We start from the raw sequence: 16,250 nt of genomic DNA on the forward strand, positions 1-16,250 counted from the left end.
TTCACTTCCTTGTCCTCCTGTTCTGTCTGTCTGTCTGTCTGTCTAATCTATCTGCATCTGTCTATACTCTGTCTATCTACCTGTCTTTCTTTCTGTAGGTTTGTTATGTATCTATATAATGTATCTATGTATCTATCTATCTTATCTATCTATATGGTATCTGTCTATCTATCCTCTACCTATTTATCTATATGTATATATGTAACTATCAACACACACACACACACACATATATATATATATATATATATATATATATATATATATATATGGCATCTGTCTGTCTGCCTATCTATCTGGCATCTATCCATCTGTTTGTCTGTCTATCATCTATCACAGTATGTATGTATGTATGTATGTATATATCTATCTATCATCTATCCATTTTCTATTTATCATTTATCACATGTATGTATGCATGAATGTATTTGTCTGTCATCTATAACATGTATGTATGTATTTATGCATATGTCTGTCTGTCTGTCTATCGTTTTGATACAGAGTCTCTCACTAGCATGGAATCGGGCCGGTGGACTAGGCTTCTAGCTGTCCAGGCCGAAGCATCCCCTGTTTTTGTCTCCCCAGTCCTGAGATTACAAGTGCATGCCCAGGACTTATTTTTTAATGTGGATTCTGGGATTGAATTCAGACAGCATTGTCTTTCTAGGCCTTGTATTTTCTGTTCTGAGATTGCATCGTAGTTTACATATACTGGCCTTAAATTCACAGTTTGTAGGCAAGACAAGCCTTAAGCTTGTGGTCCCCTCTTCTCAATCTTGCTAGCACATAGGGTGACAAGCATGTGTCCTCAGGCCCAGGTACGTATGGTTTAAAGACTTTTAAACTAAAAATAATTACGTGGATATGGTAGGAGGTTGTATGCACATGAGGCTAGAAGACCTGGAGGATCCCTTGGAGGCAGAGAGGCACGCAGTCATGAGTTGAGGGTTGTGGGAACCAAACTCATGTACTTCTGCAAGAGCAGTACATGCCCCTAACAACGGAGCCATCTCTCTAGCCCTCAGTCTTGTTATAGACCATAAGCAAGCAGTATTCACAGCTCTGTTGGCTTCCATACAGTTTTGCTCCAAGGCTTGGAGTGAGACTTGAGTTCAGACGCCACTTTTCCAGTTCCTGGTTATGTAATCTTCATTATACTTCAAAACAGCTGATGAGTGACATGAGTGACAACCTTCTTCATACTTCCAGTAGACAGACGTCATTAATTAAGGGTACAGTTTATGTTGGAAAAGAACCGCACATAACCTACAGCACACACCCAGTTTATTCACTCTCACTGGTGGCTAGAGTGACCAGACCCCATTTAGAAGATCCTGTCTCCATTCCGGGGGACCTCCTTGGCAGCAACACCCCTCAACTCCCTGTTAGCATCCAGGTTACTATAAAGTATGGACCGAGACTTTCAAAAAGACAGCTCGCTAAACTGTCCTCATTTTTCATGGATAGGTCTGAACAATGTGTCATTGACATGTACACAATGGTGACTTAGCAAATTGCTACCCTGTTGGTTTCTGGCCTGGTTCCTTAATCTCATCATCTACAAAGTTTAGAAGCCCAGGGGGAGAAAAAGTCCACAGGGAACAAGTATTGAGATGACTGATTACTAAGTTTATAGAGAAAGGGAGAGGGATGCCTGAAGAAAGGTGGTAAGTTTTGTGACCAGGAAGTTCAATCAGTGTCCCACTGGGGTACTGGACAGGGGCACCAGAAAAAAGGAAAATACTAGGTTGGGAGTCAGGCAGGCAGTGGAAGAGTTAATTGTTAAAGCTTGAGAAAAGAAGGAGAGGGAGACCATCTATGGTTTAGTAACCAATAACTTCTAACCAGTAGCCCAAGATCATAGTGTATGGAAAGGCAGTCCAGTAATAAGTGAACTGCCAATGTAATAGTTTTAAATTAAAAGGAAGTCGGGTTGCAGGGCTGCTGTAAGTCAAGCCGACCTGCTTTCTTTCCAACACTGACTTGAGGAGAACGCCTAGCCCACAGTGCAGGCATGGGGACGAGGAGAAAGGTCTATTAATTACAGTGCTCATTAGCAATGTCAGGGACAAGCAGACGCAGGGGGAGAGGATGCCGCAGCCAGGACTGGCAAGGGGGATCACTTTTTTCCTTTCCCTAGCTTTTGGGGAAGGGACAGTACCAGTGGATAGGTGAAGGCAAGGAGGTCTTTGGGTGGCTTTCTCCCTCTTTCCACACATGGCCATTGGCTTGAGTTCAGGAAGAAGAGAAGTGCTGGACAGGGAAAGATACTTGAGGTAGAGGTAAAGTCCTACCTGCCCTTGCGCTTTGTTTTTGAAAGTGTCCACTTGGAAGAGCCACGCAGAGATTTCTGATAGGAAATCCCATAGTACCATCAATGGGGGAGGGAGACGCGGAGGAGAGCATGAAATTTGTTCGGTGATAAGGCATCATTTGATTTATAGTGAAAGTGATAATTGCATTCATTCGCTTATACTGTGACTACTCCCCCAAATTCCAGAGAATGACCATCATGCACAGTGGGCTCCCGATAAATCAACTTTCCACTGGGAAGCAATTATCTGAGTCCCCTTCTCAACTGTCACCTTTTCATAGTAGCATCTAGGGTTCTTAGAGGCTTGGCTAAGAGGAGCTTTACACCGTAGTGAGGCAGAAAGCCAAGAGGACCAATTATGTCTTTACGTCTAATTACCTGTATAGAAGTCTACCCACTTATGGGGCCAATGGAGAGAGAGGGGGGATGATGTGGTTCTTCTAGGTTAGAGAAATAGTTTGTCAGATTAGGTACCTCGTCTCAGAGCCTTGCATAAGGTTATGGGGTTTTTATGCTCTTAAGGGGGAGTCAAGGAGAGGCCCATCATAAATCTAATTTTTCTAAAATGAGGAGAGTCTTTCCGATGCTACAGCTCAGAATGTCTCCGATTTCCTGACTCACAGGTACCGTGCAGTCTAGGTGGAATTACTGAGTCATCTTTCAACACCTCTCTCCCTCTCCCTCTCCATCTCCCTTTCCTTCCACTCTCCCTCTCCCTGTCTCTGTCTCTCTGTCTCTGTCTTTCTCTCTCTCTTGCATGCACGTGGGCGAGTGTACACACACACACACACACACACACACACACACACACAGATGCACACACACACAGATTATACATTAATCCATTATATCAATCTCCCACTATGCTTTGTGAGCTGGTTCTCACAGGACATCCTTATGGAGCCTGACAATACCTGCTCTGGCTGGAAAAGAAACATTGGATCCTTTTTATTGTAAAATGAACACAGCGTCATGATGTGGAGTGGAATATAGAGTGGAGATAAATGCAATTTGAGGGAAGACAAGGACTTTGCAAATCACCACTGCTTTGTTGATAAATTCAGGATCCGGAAAGCCAGGGTAGCACTGACAGTGGTTCAAGAGAAAGATAAAATAAAAGCAACTGGACCCTTTAGAGCCTTTGTTTATGGCCTGTCTGGGAGCTTTGATGTAACCCTGCCATGCCCTTATGCTGATTACCTTCTTGTAGAACAAGAGATATTGACTGGAGAGTGAATGATGGGTAGTCCCAGCCCTTAGGAAGCTCTCTTAAACAGCAATGCCTTTAACATACCAATATTCTGCTCTCCTTCCTCTCTGCCATGTCTTTGCGTCTACATTGTTGGGACTCAGTTTGACAGTCTCTCTCTCTTCTCTCTCTCTCTGTTTCCCCCTCACTTTCAGGCTTCTCTGCAGAATGTCAAACAAAGATCGACACATTGATTCCAGCTGTTCGTCCTTCATCAAGACGGAACCCTCCAGCCCAGCCTCCCTGACGGACAGCGTCAACCACCACAGCCCTGGTGGATCTTCCGACGCCAGTGGGAGTTACAGTTCAACCATGAATGGCCATCAGAACGGACTGGACTCGCCACCTCTCTACCCCTCTGCTCCTATCCTGGGAGGCAGCGGTCCTGTCCGGAAACTGTATGATGACTGCTCCAGCACCATCGTAGAGGATCCCCAGACCAAGTGTGAATATATGCTCAACTCCATGCCCAAGAGACTGTGCTTAGTGTGTGGCGACATCGCCTCTGGGTATCACTATGGGGTTGCCTCATGTGAAGCCTGCAAGGCTTTCTTCAAGAGGACAATTCAAGGTGAGTGCCACCTCACTCTACTCTATTTCTTTTCTCTGGGACTCATTCTCCTATTTCATATCATGCATACTAATAATTCTATTTTGTGTAGAAAACATAAATATATGGAGGATGCATATAATAATCCCTCCCCAGCTGCTCACCCTGTGCCTTCCTGTTCCACTACAGAGCTCTTTGTAGTCAATGATGATGAGGACATTTCAGAGAGCATAGTAGGTCTGAAGAACAGCTGAGCAGCGTGTAGTAGGTTCACCGTCCATACATTTCTCACAGATGTTAGGAAGTGATAAAATTTAAACTAATGTTTCTCTAACCTGCTCATGTTTTAAAGCCCCTTGGCAATCTCACCAACACGTGGATTACTGTTTCCTTTCTCCAGAATTTCTGGTTCATTAGACCTGTGGTGGTCCCTGAGAACTTACATCCTGCAAAAACAGCCAAGGATGTTGATCCTGGCAGTCCAGGGGTGGCCATTTAAGAAACACCACTCTCGATATATTTATCATGAACTCAACATCTTTTCCTTGTATCTGGGTATATGTTTCCAATGTTTCTGAATGAACTTCTGCAAAAATTGTACCAAGGAAATTGCATTTAAGTACAAAACATACCCCAAACAAATACCAGGGATGCATAGCCACACCTTAACAAATTTGTAGATTTAGAAATAACGTGATTACTTCCTGTGCAAAATGTTGAATGATTGAAATTTTATCTTCTCCTATAAACCAGTCATATACAAATATAGAACCCAGCTTAAACCAGTCATATACAACTATAGAACCCAGCTTAAACCAGTCATATACAACTATAGAACCCAGCTTAAACCAGTCATATACAACTATAGAACCCAGCTTAAACCAGTCATATACAACTATAGAACCCAGCTTAAACCAGTCATATACAACTATAGAACCCAGCTTAAACCAGTCATATACAACTATAGAACCCAGCTTAAACCAGTCATATACAACTATAGAACCCAGCTTAAACCAATCATATACAACTATAGAACCCAGCTTAAACCAGTCATATACAAATATAGAACCCAGCTTAAACCAGTCATATACAAATATAGAACCCATATCTATTTGGGCAGAAGCACACTAGTTATTCTGCTCATGCTGCATACACACACACACACACACACACACACACACACACACACACACATACACACACGCACGCACGCGCACACACACATAAAGATAAATTTATATGTCTATATATTTTATCTATCTATATCTATCTCTACCTCTATCTATCTATCTATCTATCTATCTATCTATCTATCTATCTATCTATCTATCTATCTATCTATCTATCTATCGAGACCAGACAGACAGATATAGGCAGGGAGACAGACACATAGATGATAGACATGTCTATGTTGGAATTGAACTCAAGGTCTTTTGTATGTGCTCTGCCATTGGGCAACACCTATAGCCCCTAATTTACATATGTTCAATAGCCAGTCTTATACACAGAATCTAACTTCTTATATATCCATACTTCTCAAGCTTTTCTGATTATTGGGAATTTCCAGGAAACAATATTTTTAAATATTTCTTCCAGGGCTTGAGCCCCTAGTATCTGTAGAATTGGTATTGGGTATGGCCAGGAAAGGAGGAATTTTTGGTAGCTTCCTAGGTCATCTTTAATGTAGAGTTAAGGTGACAAATCAGTGCCCTAGGCTGTGTTAATATACCAGTGGTCCTCAGAGTGCGATGACTGTGTCAGAACTGTCAGCATCACCAAGAAATGTTTTAGCTATGCAAACCTCCTTGTAAGATAACCCAATGAGAGTCTCTGGTGCAAGCCTGGAACTCTAGGGTTCACAAAGACACCTAGGTGTGGAGGTTGGGGAATGTTACCCTGAATCATATTGATGTTGATTTACCAATGGCATCCTACCATACATCTGATGCTTTTTGTGGAATAGAAGTAAAGTCAAATTATTCAGACCCTTGTTGGTCATAATACTTTGGTTTCTAAGGTATATAAGAGGTATAGCTTGCTCAGCACTAATACTTCTGACATATTTTAATAAACAGTGACTTTAGAGTATCTTACTTGCATGTGGAGTAACTTCCCTACCCTTGCTTTCTGTTGTGTTCGGCCCTGAGTGCTGCAGATGGAAGATAGCTTCATACGTGCTCAGTCCATGCTAAAAGCATGCTACCCTGTTGGACCATAACCCCTTTCATCTGTATTCTTTCTTACAGTGTCTTCATCATGGCTGAGAGCACAGGGTTTACAGACAGCACACAAATATGGTGGCCGAGTGTGAGGCTCATTTCTAGTTCGTGCTTCCCATGGCTGAAAGTCATTGGGCAGTTTTTACAGAGCATGTGCCATTCAAGAGGGAGACACTTTCAGAACTTTGAGAAAGCATGCACTGTGCAAGGCACCATAGCTGTTATAGTATGAAGCAGATATTTCATAGACTCTTGTGGCTTGAAGAGAAATCAATCCAAGTTTGTGTAGTGGATTTACAAACTCATTAACCACCGAAGGCTGCATCTTCCCATTTTCTCAGTCAAAAGACCTGCTTTATTTTTTTTCTTATCAAAATCCTCCAGCCCTTGGGTTATCTTTTAAACACCCATACCTAGTACCATACTGGGGACAATGCTTAAGGAAAGATGAAATACAAAGTCCCAGTAAAGGTTGAAGATGTGGCTCAGTGACCCAGCATGGACTTAGCATGGACAAGTCCCTAGATTCAATTTCTTTTACCACTGCCAGGGACAACAGTAAAGGTATTCCTTAGGGTATTTGCACCAAATACATTTTCATCCCATTGACTGACAATTGCAAAAACAAAGGAAAAAAACCACCTTAAATCTTTGATTTGTTTTAGCAGTCATTGGCCAACATCGCTATACTCTCAGGATTGCAGAGTATATAAAATCCAAATTGCTAGTAATTTCTGCTAAATTTGGATAGCTTTTGACTTGCCATGAGGATAAATGTTTTGGGATGCATGAACAAGTACAGGTTAGGCTGATACAAGTTGTAGGCTCTCGAGGTATAAAGCAGGACCATTTACCAACAAATATTTCCAGAGCCTTCATGATCTGGTCAGTGTGCTGGCCAGAATTTCATCTTCTCAACGTTTTCTGGAAATCCTATTGGGTCTAAGTGAATTCTTCCTATACAAGTCCTTTGGCTTATTAGGGCACCGACTTCTTGGCGTAGTGATGAGGATTAGGCTGCTCTTCAGTCCTCTTTGTTGAGACAGAATATGTGAGAGGAGAAGAATACCCATAGTTGTCTATGGATTATTATTTCCACATAAACAGAATAGTTACTGACTGAACAGCCCCTGGCCCAAAGCCACCAGTGTTGTGGGTGTGATTACCCTTTAGGATGTCAGCCGGTACTCAGAGCTCAGAGGAGCATGGCTCAGGATGATGCTTGGCATGGATGCAGAGGGACGGATTTTCCTCCACATTCGAGAGAGTGGGTTTCAAGGATCTTGAGCAGGAGACAGAGATGTCACTGTCCCGATTAGCACTCTGGTCTTGCCCACCTGGCTGTGCTTGGAGCTGGCAGCTGGACCACACTCTGTATGGCTACCCTGCTAGTCGCATCACCAGGCTTCACACTGTGCCGCTCACTTAGCCCCAAAAAGGCAGTGAGGCAAATAAAGGGATTAAATTGTGAAAGTATAATGTAATAATTAGGGCGGTAATTGTAAGGAAGATTGGAACAGACCCACCATTTTGTGGCCAAACAGTGGAAAGTGACTGAACTCCAAAGATGTTGAAAGAGCTCAGGCGAATTGCAGCCCCACATGTCCGTGTTCCCTGGGAGGGGCAGAGTGTGGCTCTGAGGACTCAGGGCAACATCGAAGCAAATTATCATTGACAGGTAGTACTGTCCCCTCCCCTCCCTATGAACTCTTCAGGGAAGGAGCAGAGATTACATAACTCCCCTTGAGAACCAGGCATGACTAGTTCTGTCTCACAGCCCCGATGGCCAGGACATTATGTAAGTGTGACTTCTGTCCCACCAGGGTCTGGTTCTGGTCTCTGTGACTTCCTGAGGGACATGATTCCAAAAGCTAATCTGTGTGCAGTGCCTCTTAAGAATCTTGCTTTCTCCTATAATGACTTACTTGGTGGATTTAGTTGGTTAATGATGAGTAATAAATATGAGATTTCAGAGGATGGACAAGAAAACACATCCTATAATAAAATGTAGCCCAAATCTAAAACTGAAAATAAAACCAATTAAAATCATTAATGTAAAAACATATTTTCAAAAAGTTGAACCAAAACAAATAAACAAAGAACTCCCACCAGCATTTGGGAACACTGAGGCAAGAGACTGTAAATTTGAAGTAGGCCTGGTCTACGTAGTAAGAGCCCACCTTTAAGGAAAAGTTAAAATAAAAGGAAAAAAGGTGGATCAAATAAGTCATAAAGTTGGAACTAAACATACACCGAGGCTGCTCTGAGGAAACTATTGGGAATTGTCCTTTCCGAAGTCAACTGTGGAATTCACTTTTGAAGAGGTAATTAATTACAGATTTCACTGAATACTAAGAACAAAGGCATATCCTATTTATTAATTATCAAGAGGAACTCCTGGATAGGTGAGGAGTGGGAGGATTCAAGGATTTGGTTTTGGAGGCATTTTGCTTAGTTTGTGGAGAGCTAAGGATGCAACCCTGGGCCTCATGTACGCTTGACTACACCCCAGCCATTAAGATACATGACAGATACTTGCACTGACTTTGACATTCTGTCAGATGAAGCCCAACAGCTCCTAGGATTGCAAAGGCTGCCGTGCTTCCATTGTTAGTAATTTGGGAGGTAGGAGGCTGTTACCCTCCCCACCCCCATTCTACTTTTGGCTGTCATGATCCACATATAAGTAGGAAAAGGTTTTATTCATCTTACATTATTTTTGTTGATGTTGTTTTTCCTTGTGCCTAGCAATTTTCTCTGTATTTTTTGGGGGGGATGGGGTAGGGGAAAGAAAACGTTTGCCAAACAAGTCAATACATTTTCCATTACTTAATTTAACAGAGAGCGCTAGGCTGCTAAAGCTATTATTCCAATATTAGAGTAAAGAGGAAAGGTTTTATACACAATGCCACCCCAAGTTCTTATTGGAATACTAGAGATAAAGTCCCTCGCCATTTCAAAACCTAAATCATGTTTGAGCATACAGGACTTGGGGCTGAGGTACTCAATGGTCAAGGGGAGAAGGTTTACCTAGCATATATAAGGCCCTAGCAATGTAGGTTGTCCTGTCAAACACACACACAACACACACACACATATACAACACGTACAGATACCACACACACACACAAAACAAATACACATAAAACATACATACACACACAAAACACACGCACACACAAAACACACACACACAAAACACACACATGCACACACAACACACATACAGACACTGCACACACACCACACTACACATACACACATGTACACTCACATGAACACACAAATAAAACAAGACATAGGAAAAATTAAACAAAGGAAACAAAATCTTGGACCTTGTGTTAAGCATTGAGTCTCCCACCGAGCCTAGTGGTGCGTGCGTTCAGTCCCAGTCCCTGAGGATGCTGTAAGGAGGTGAGTGCAAGGCTAGCTTGGGCTACACAGTGGGATCCCATCAGTAAGAAAAGCGTTCCAGATGTAGCTCCTGGCTGCACACTTGCCTGGCATGCATAAGGTCTGGCCGTTAGCCTCTCACACCTCAAAAATAAGGAACTTAGTGATGAAAAAAAAAAAACAGCATCACACACACACACACACACACACACAGAATCAATGTGGGGCTTAAGGGTTGAAAATCTTTTCGGACAGATTCTAATTTGAATACTGAGGCCTTTGACAATATTTTGACTTCCAGATTTTTAAAACAGCTTAAGAAGTTTAATGAAACAGAAATTATACAGACCACAGACTCTAATCCCAAAATACTTATTCTCTGCCTAGTCCAGTACTTGTCAAAAATCTTCTGAATAGACCATTAGCAACCAAAGTATCAACATCCCATATGTGTAAATATGTTAAGGTCATATGTCAGGATTTATGGCTGAATAAAATGTCCTATTTTCTTACTGGACCAAACACACTTTCGGTGGCAGGTCTGTTCTGTGGTTTTCATTTTGGAACTTCTGGAGACTTTGTGTAGCAGTGGAGGATATATCGAGTGATAGCCTCCAGCCCAGCCGCTTTCCTCTGTCCCACCATCTTGTTCTATTCATGCATTGAAAGCTTTGTTCAACATCTCCAAGTCCAATGACCAGCTCCAAACATCCGCCCCAGTCACCACGAACACCTCATGACCAGTGCTCACTGGCTGTCTTACTGAGGGTTTCCTTGCCATGAAGAAACACTATGACCAAGGCAAGTCTAATGAAGGACAAAATTTAATTGGAGCTGGCTTACAGGTTTTAAGTTCTATCCATGAGTACCATGGTAGGGAAACATGGGAACATCCAGGTAGACACAGCTAGAGGAGAAGACTGACTTCCAGGCAACTAGAAGGGTCTCAGAGCCCACCCCCGCAGTGACACACAAGGCCACACCTACTTTCAAAAGGCCATGCCTCCTAGTAGTGCTTCTCCCTGGGCCAAGTGTATTTAAACCACCACACCAGCCATGGTATTTGGTCCAGTCCCACTTGGAGAAGATGTCTTCCCAGAGAGGTTACTCAGATGTGGCTGGGCTTGTGCCACCTAGCCAGACAAAGTGAGGGTCACAGGGACTCAAGATTTAGGCTGTATGACAGTTGTTCTGTGTCATCTCCTTGGCCCCTTCACAAATTCCTTATTAGAGAGGCACACTCTCCAGTGTCTATAGCCTCAGTTACTAAGAGTCCCACCCTACACCCTAAACATGAAGGTCTACAGCCTTGTGTTGAGGAGAAATGGCACCCAGGCCCTGCCTTTGGTGCTGCCCACTGCTTCTGCCAGTGAATTATTTTGCGTGACTCTTTGTGGAATCGGGTTTTGTGATCCTGGAGAAAGGGCTTTCAAAAAATACGGAATGTATGTTTTGCTTTTGTTTTTTTAACCACCACGCGCAATCACAGTTAGACCAACTGTAACAGTAGAGAAAATCAGAGCTCACATACTGAGAGAACGTATCCTATGAGCTTCCAGAGAAATCTGTTAAAATATCTCCTACTTAAATAGAACATGGGAAAAATAATTATAGCACTTTATAGTAAATGTCAACTTAAAAGCTCAACCAGGCTCTACAATTAAAATCCAAAATAATACAGGAGTGTCTGAATTGACTTGATAAATCTCAGTGTGATAATCAGCTTCGAGGCAGAATTGAAAGCAGAAGTAATATTTCAAAAAGAATCACTGTCTATAATTCATTTGCTTTAACTTAGAACTTGAACTAGTTTTTGTGGTACGTTTAATTGGCTTTCCTGCTTTTTCTTGCAGTTGATTCTACTTCTGGCTAATCTGTTTTGAATTGTGTTAATGTTGCAAATTCTAAATCACACATGGGATCTCATGCCTACATTATTATCCCTTGCTTGTCCAGTGTTTATTTTCCTAGTAAGAGTATTACGGACTTTCCATGTGGGTGGAAAGTTCATCCTTCTCTCTCTTTGACCGAGAGAGGCAGCAGCTAAAGATTCATTTCCCACGCTTTGCCCAGACTCTCAGGGAAGCTGTCCTATTGATGGGGCTGTTGGAGGACATTGGTCAGCTGACTTCTGCAAGAAATGGACCAGACAGTAAAAGTTAGACTACTTAGAATATGAGCTTCCTGAGGGTGTGTGGGCTGGGCATCTTTTCTGTCCTGCGCGGACTCCTATGTTTTACTTGTGTAGCTGTTTAAAAAAATAAAGTACTTCAAGCCTGAATCATAAGAACACGAGGGCGGGGCTCCATTGGACTTCCTCAATATAGCTGGGCTACATTCTGTCTAGACGTGAACTCTCCTGCTGGCAACTGTGTAGGCGGAATTAAGCAATAAGGTTCACACTGCAGGATCTTCTAGTCAGCTTGTGTATGTGTCCTTTATTGAAAGACGTGTTAAGGTCACAATGTTGATGGTTTTTCAAATTGTCACCCCATCATTGTGAGTATTTTTACTTTCTCAAGAATCAGAAATTTTCTTTTAGTATTTCCACTGTTTATGTGTTTCTTTTCTTTCTTGTTTAGCCCTGTATAGACCATTCACCTATGACAATTATGATATGTGTGTGTGTGTGTGTGTGTATGTCTGTGTGCAATCATACATGTATATGTTTGGATATGCATGCATATGTACACAAACACATGTATACATGTGTTCATATGTATGTATATACATAAATAAATGTGTGCACATATAGGTACACGTCTGTGCATACATGCATATGTGTATCTGCACAAATATATGTCTGTGTGTATATGTACAGGTACATTTATGTGTATATATGCATGTGCATGTTCCGATGTATGTTTGTGTGCATATATACAGGCATATATGTATGGCTAGTTGTACACATGTATGATAATCTATGTGTATGTGAGTTTGGTTATATGTAAGCATATGTATGTGTAGTAGCTAGTGAAGCATAAAACAGAATTAGTGCAAATTAAGATAAAGTCATTAATGCTTGATTTTTAAATGTTGGTTTTTTGGATTGTGTAAAGCCAGAGTGATGATTCTCAGAGATTCAGTTGAAATCCTCTCACTGCGTAGCTCCTGCCGCAGCCTCCTGAGTGTAAGCATTGCAACAGCACTATTGTCCCATGTGTGGTCAGTTTTGATCTAGGGCCGGCAAATGAAAACTCAAAACCCTTACTGCATTTTCCCCTCTCTGGTTTTATAGTAGAAACCCCCGTGTCAGAAGCAAGAACACCAAATACTATTTGTGTGCATTTTAGGAATATGGCGCACACACTGCGTTTTTGAAAGCCACTTGAATGTGCGTATTATTTTGATGTCTAGTTTCAGAGTGTCTGTTCCAGTCGCTAAGAAGTCTGTTGTGTGAGGCTGTGAGGGATTCAGAGAGGAAATTCTAAAAATCACCAGTGAGACATTTACTTCATTCTGTGGCATTGGTGACTGAACCGAAGGGCCTTGACCCTTTCGAGGCAAATGTAAGATGAGCTATATTCCCAGATGCAGTGGAACTCCTGGCACCACATTTAATGCCTGGCTGTATGTACACTGTCAAATATTGCAAGCAGAATTAACCTTTGGAATAATCTCTCTGCAGCCTAGCCAGGCCCATGCTCCACCACCATGTCACGTCAGAATGTTTGGGGAGAAATGAGAAGATATGATGTGATACCACATGTATTATTTATTATTATTATTATTATTATTATTATTATTTTGGTTCTTTTTTTTTGGAGCTGGGGACCGAACCCAGGGCCTTGCGCTTCCTAGGCAAGCGCTCTACCACTGAGCTAAATCCCCAACCCCTATTTATTATTATTATTATTATTATTATTATTAATTTTTAAGTTATCTTAGGGTAAGAATGTATATAGATCAGTTATAGAGCAGTTCCCTGTAATACACAAAGTCACACCTCCAGTCCCCAGCACTAAAACGAACAATTATACAAAGGGCTTTGGCTATGACTCAGTTGGCATCCATGAACTTCTGGGCCCCATCTCCAGCACCACAAAGAATCCAGGCGTTGTGGCATACGCATGTAACTCTAGCAGTCTGAAGGTGGAGGCAGGAGGATCAGAAGTTCCTCACCCATGCAGAGATTATCAGGCCTGCCTGGGATATGTCAGACTCTGTCTCCAAAACAAAAATACCACCGTGCTGTAATTGCAATGACACAGGGGCAATGGCTATAACTTTTAAAAAAAAGAAAAGAAAAAAAGCCTTTTAGTCATCTCTAAAAGTGTGCTGCAGACTTTGTAATTTAAATGAGACTCTAATATAGGTAAATGGAAACACTCTATTAGTGCCCTTGAAACAGGGCCTGTGCTACAAAAACCTAGAAAAACTAAAGCTGCCACTAGTAATAAATTATCTTTACATATACATGTGGGCTCTGGGAATCAAACCCAGGAACTCAGTAAAAGCAGCACCTGCTCTTAACCGCTGAGCTAGCTGTCCCTCTGCCCCCTGCCCAGCCTATTTTATTTTATTATCTTTTTATTTTAACGTATAGATGTGCATTCACAGCTCGCTCTTACTCGTTCTTGTGAACCTCTGTTTAACCAAATCTCTGACTGGAAACTCTGATCAAGTTCTGGGACTGGAGCTAGCAGGAGGCCGGTTTCCTTCCAGAGTGGCAAGGGGCCCTAAGCCTATCTTACACACCCTGCCTGAGACTCTCTTACTGGAGGAGCGGTCACTTTGCCTCTGTTATGCTGAAGATTTCATCCAGAGCTCTGCTGCTTCCCCCTGGCACAGTCCCACCTGACGCCAGAAGGTTTGGGTCTGTCCCTCCAAGTCTCAGTCATCATGGTTCATTTCAGTCCTGGCCAGTTTGCCATATAGATTCTTTGCCCCGCTACTGGGATTTCTCAGGGAGTAAGGCGATCTGATATTTTGCAGTTTGAGGGACTTTTCCCCAGCACCTCACTGCCATCAGTATTATCTGTTGACTGTTGAGGTAGAAGGCAATTCTTTGATTACAAGATAAACTCAAACAAAGGAACCAGCACCTTTTTTGACTTCTGGGATAGCTCTCCTTCTGGACATCCCTTGATTAGAAAACAAGTCTTTTAAAAAATGCATTATCATTGGTTGCTTTGACGCAATATTTTATACCTAGCCTCATTTTGAACTTGCAGAAATTCTCCTGCCTCAACTCTCAGACTCCTGAGAAGTTTATACATTTTCCCCCAAATTTTGTTTGTTTTTGTTGTTAAGACAAGGGCTAGTAGCTTTGAACGTGCAGTGTTATCCCATTTGACCATGGCTGACTAACCGTAACAAATTAGACCTGCTTAGAAGGCTTCAGTAGACATTAACTGCTTTAGGGTAAAACTTTATGCTTTGTGGCTTGAAGATGCTTGCTTTTACATCATGAAACAATTTCTTCCACCAAGTCAAACTTAGGTATGGATAAGTGGAGTTAGAGCAGATGAGAGTGTTCCCCAGAAAGAAAGAGACAGAATTCTTGAGAGTAGGGTGTCAGGGGCTCCTCTGGTCAAGGTGTCTTTCGGGTGATCAGGGAAAAGATGTGGGTTAGTTCAGTCTTAAGACCCAGAAGGAAGCAAACATACTCTGTTAGCAGTCAGAGTCCAGGGCCGAGGGCAGGGCTCAGTGGTGGAGTCCTTGTCTTCTCAATGTGAGGTCTTGAGTTTTCACAGTCAGCCAATAGATCAATTAATCTGCCAATCAATCAACCAGCCAATCAGTCAATCGATCAATGGGAAACACACACTTTGAGGTCTAGGCATAGGGCAGGGTTGTTCTTTCCTTTATTACTTGATGAACCTAAATAGCTTCTTAAGACTTAAAGGTTTTTAGTCACTTTCTTGTGACCTCAATTAATCCATTTTTAATCATTACTATGGGATACCAAACATTCTGGTCACTGGTGTGTACTCAAACATTCTAGAACTTTCACCTAAATGCAAAATTTGGGTGAGGGATTCTGGTGAAGAATTTGGACCTTACATCCGGGTGCATTCGTTCGTTCGCTTGGTACTGGAGTTTAAAGCTGGGCAAAGCTGGGCGCTTAGATATTCATGCTCTTCCAGGAAATTCACTCTCCATCTCTAAGACTGTCATCAGAAGTTATGACATTGGGGCTCGGTTTTAGTTACGCTAAGAAACCTAAGTTTGGAACATTAGCCACTTCAACTATACAAAGAGATGGTGTCACCTGTGTTCATGTGGCTGAGTAGCTGTGACCCTGGCACTGTCCCAGACACAACTCCCTTTGTCTTCCTGCCACCAGCCCTGGGCAGCTACACCCACAGAACCCTAACATAACCATAGCCAGGAGGACCATGCAATATTAGTTTTCGGGTGCTAAACATGGAATGAGGGCCTTGCAGATGGTAGGGATTGTTCTACCTTGGTTAAATCCTAAGCCACAGTGTTTATCTTTTTCTTTTCTTTTCTTTTTCCTTTCTTTCTTCCTATTTTTTTTTTTTGTGGCTGTCACTCATTCTACAATCCTCAAAGTCCATC

At 42.2% G+C, this 16,250-nt stretch overlaps 1 protein-coding gene across 15 annotated transcripts in view; it reads left to right on the top strand.

Annotated features, from left to right (window-relative positions):
• Esrrg (estrogen-related receptor gamma) overlaps nucleotides 1-16,250 on the top strand; it is a 618,195-nt gene that overhangs the window by 437,327 nt on the left and 164,618 nt on the right. For all 15 annotated transcript variants that reach the window (XM_087581296.1, XM_087581292.1, XM_087581294.1 and 12 more), the window contains one exon: nucleotides 3,719-4,134. In XM_087581296.1, coding sequence (XP_087437422.1) covers nucleotides 3,732-4,134 — 403 coding nt within the window. In that variant the 5' untranslated portion in view covers nucleotides 3,719-3,731. The remainder of the gene's footprint in view (nucleotides 1-3,718; nucleotides 4,135-16,250) is intronic.

Source organism: Rattus norvegicus, chromosome 13 (assembly GCF_021556685.1).
Source record: "Rattus norvegicus strain SHRSP/BbbUtx chromosome 13, alternate assembly SHRSP_T2T, whole genome shotgun sequence".
Taxonomy (NCBI): domain Eukaryota; kingdom Metazoa; phylum Chordata; class Mammalia; order Rodentia; family Muridae; genus Rattus; species Rattus norvegicus.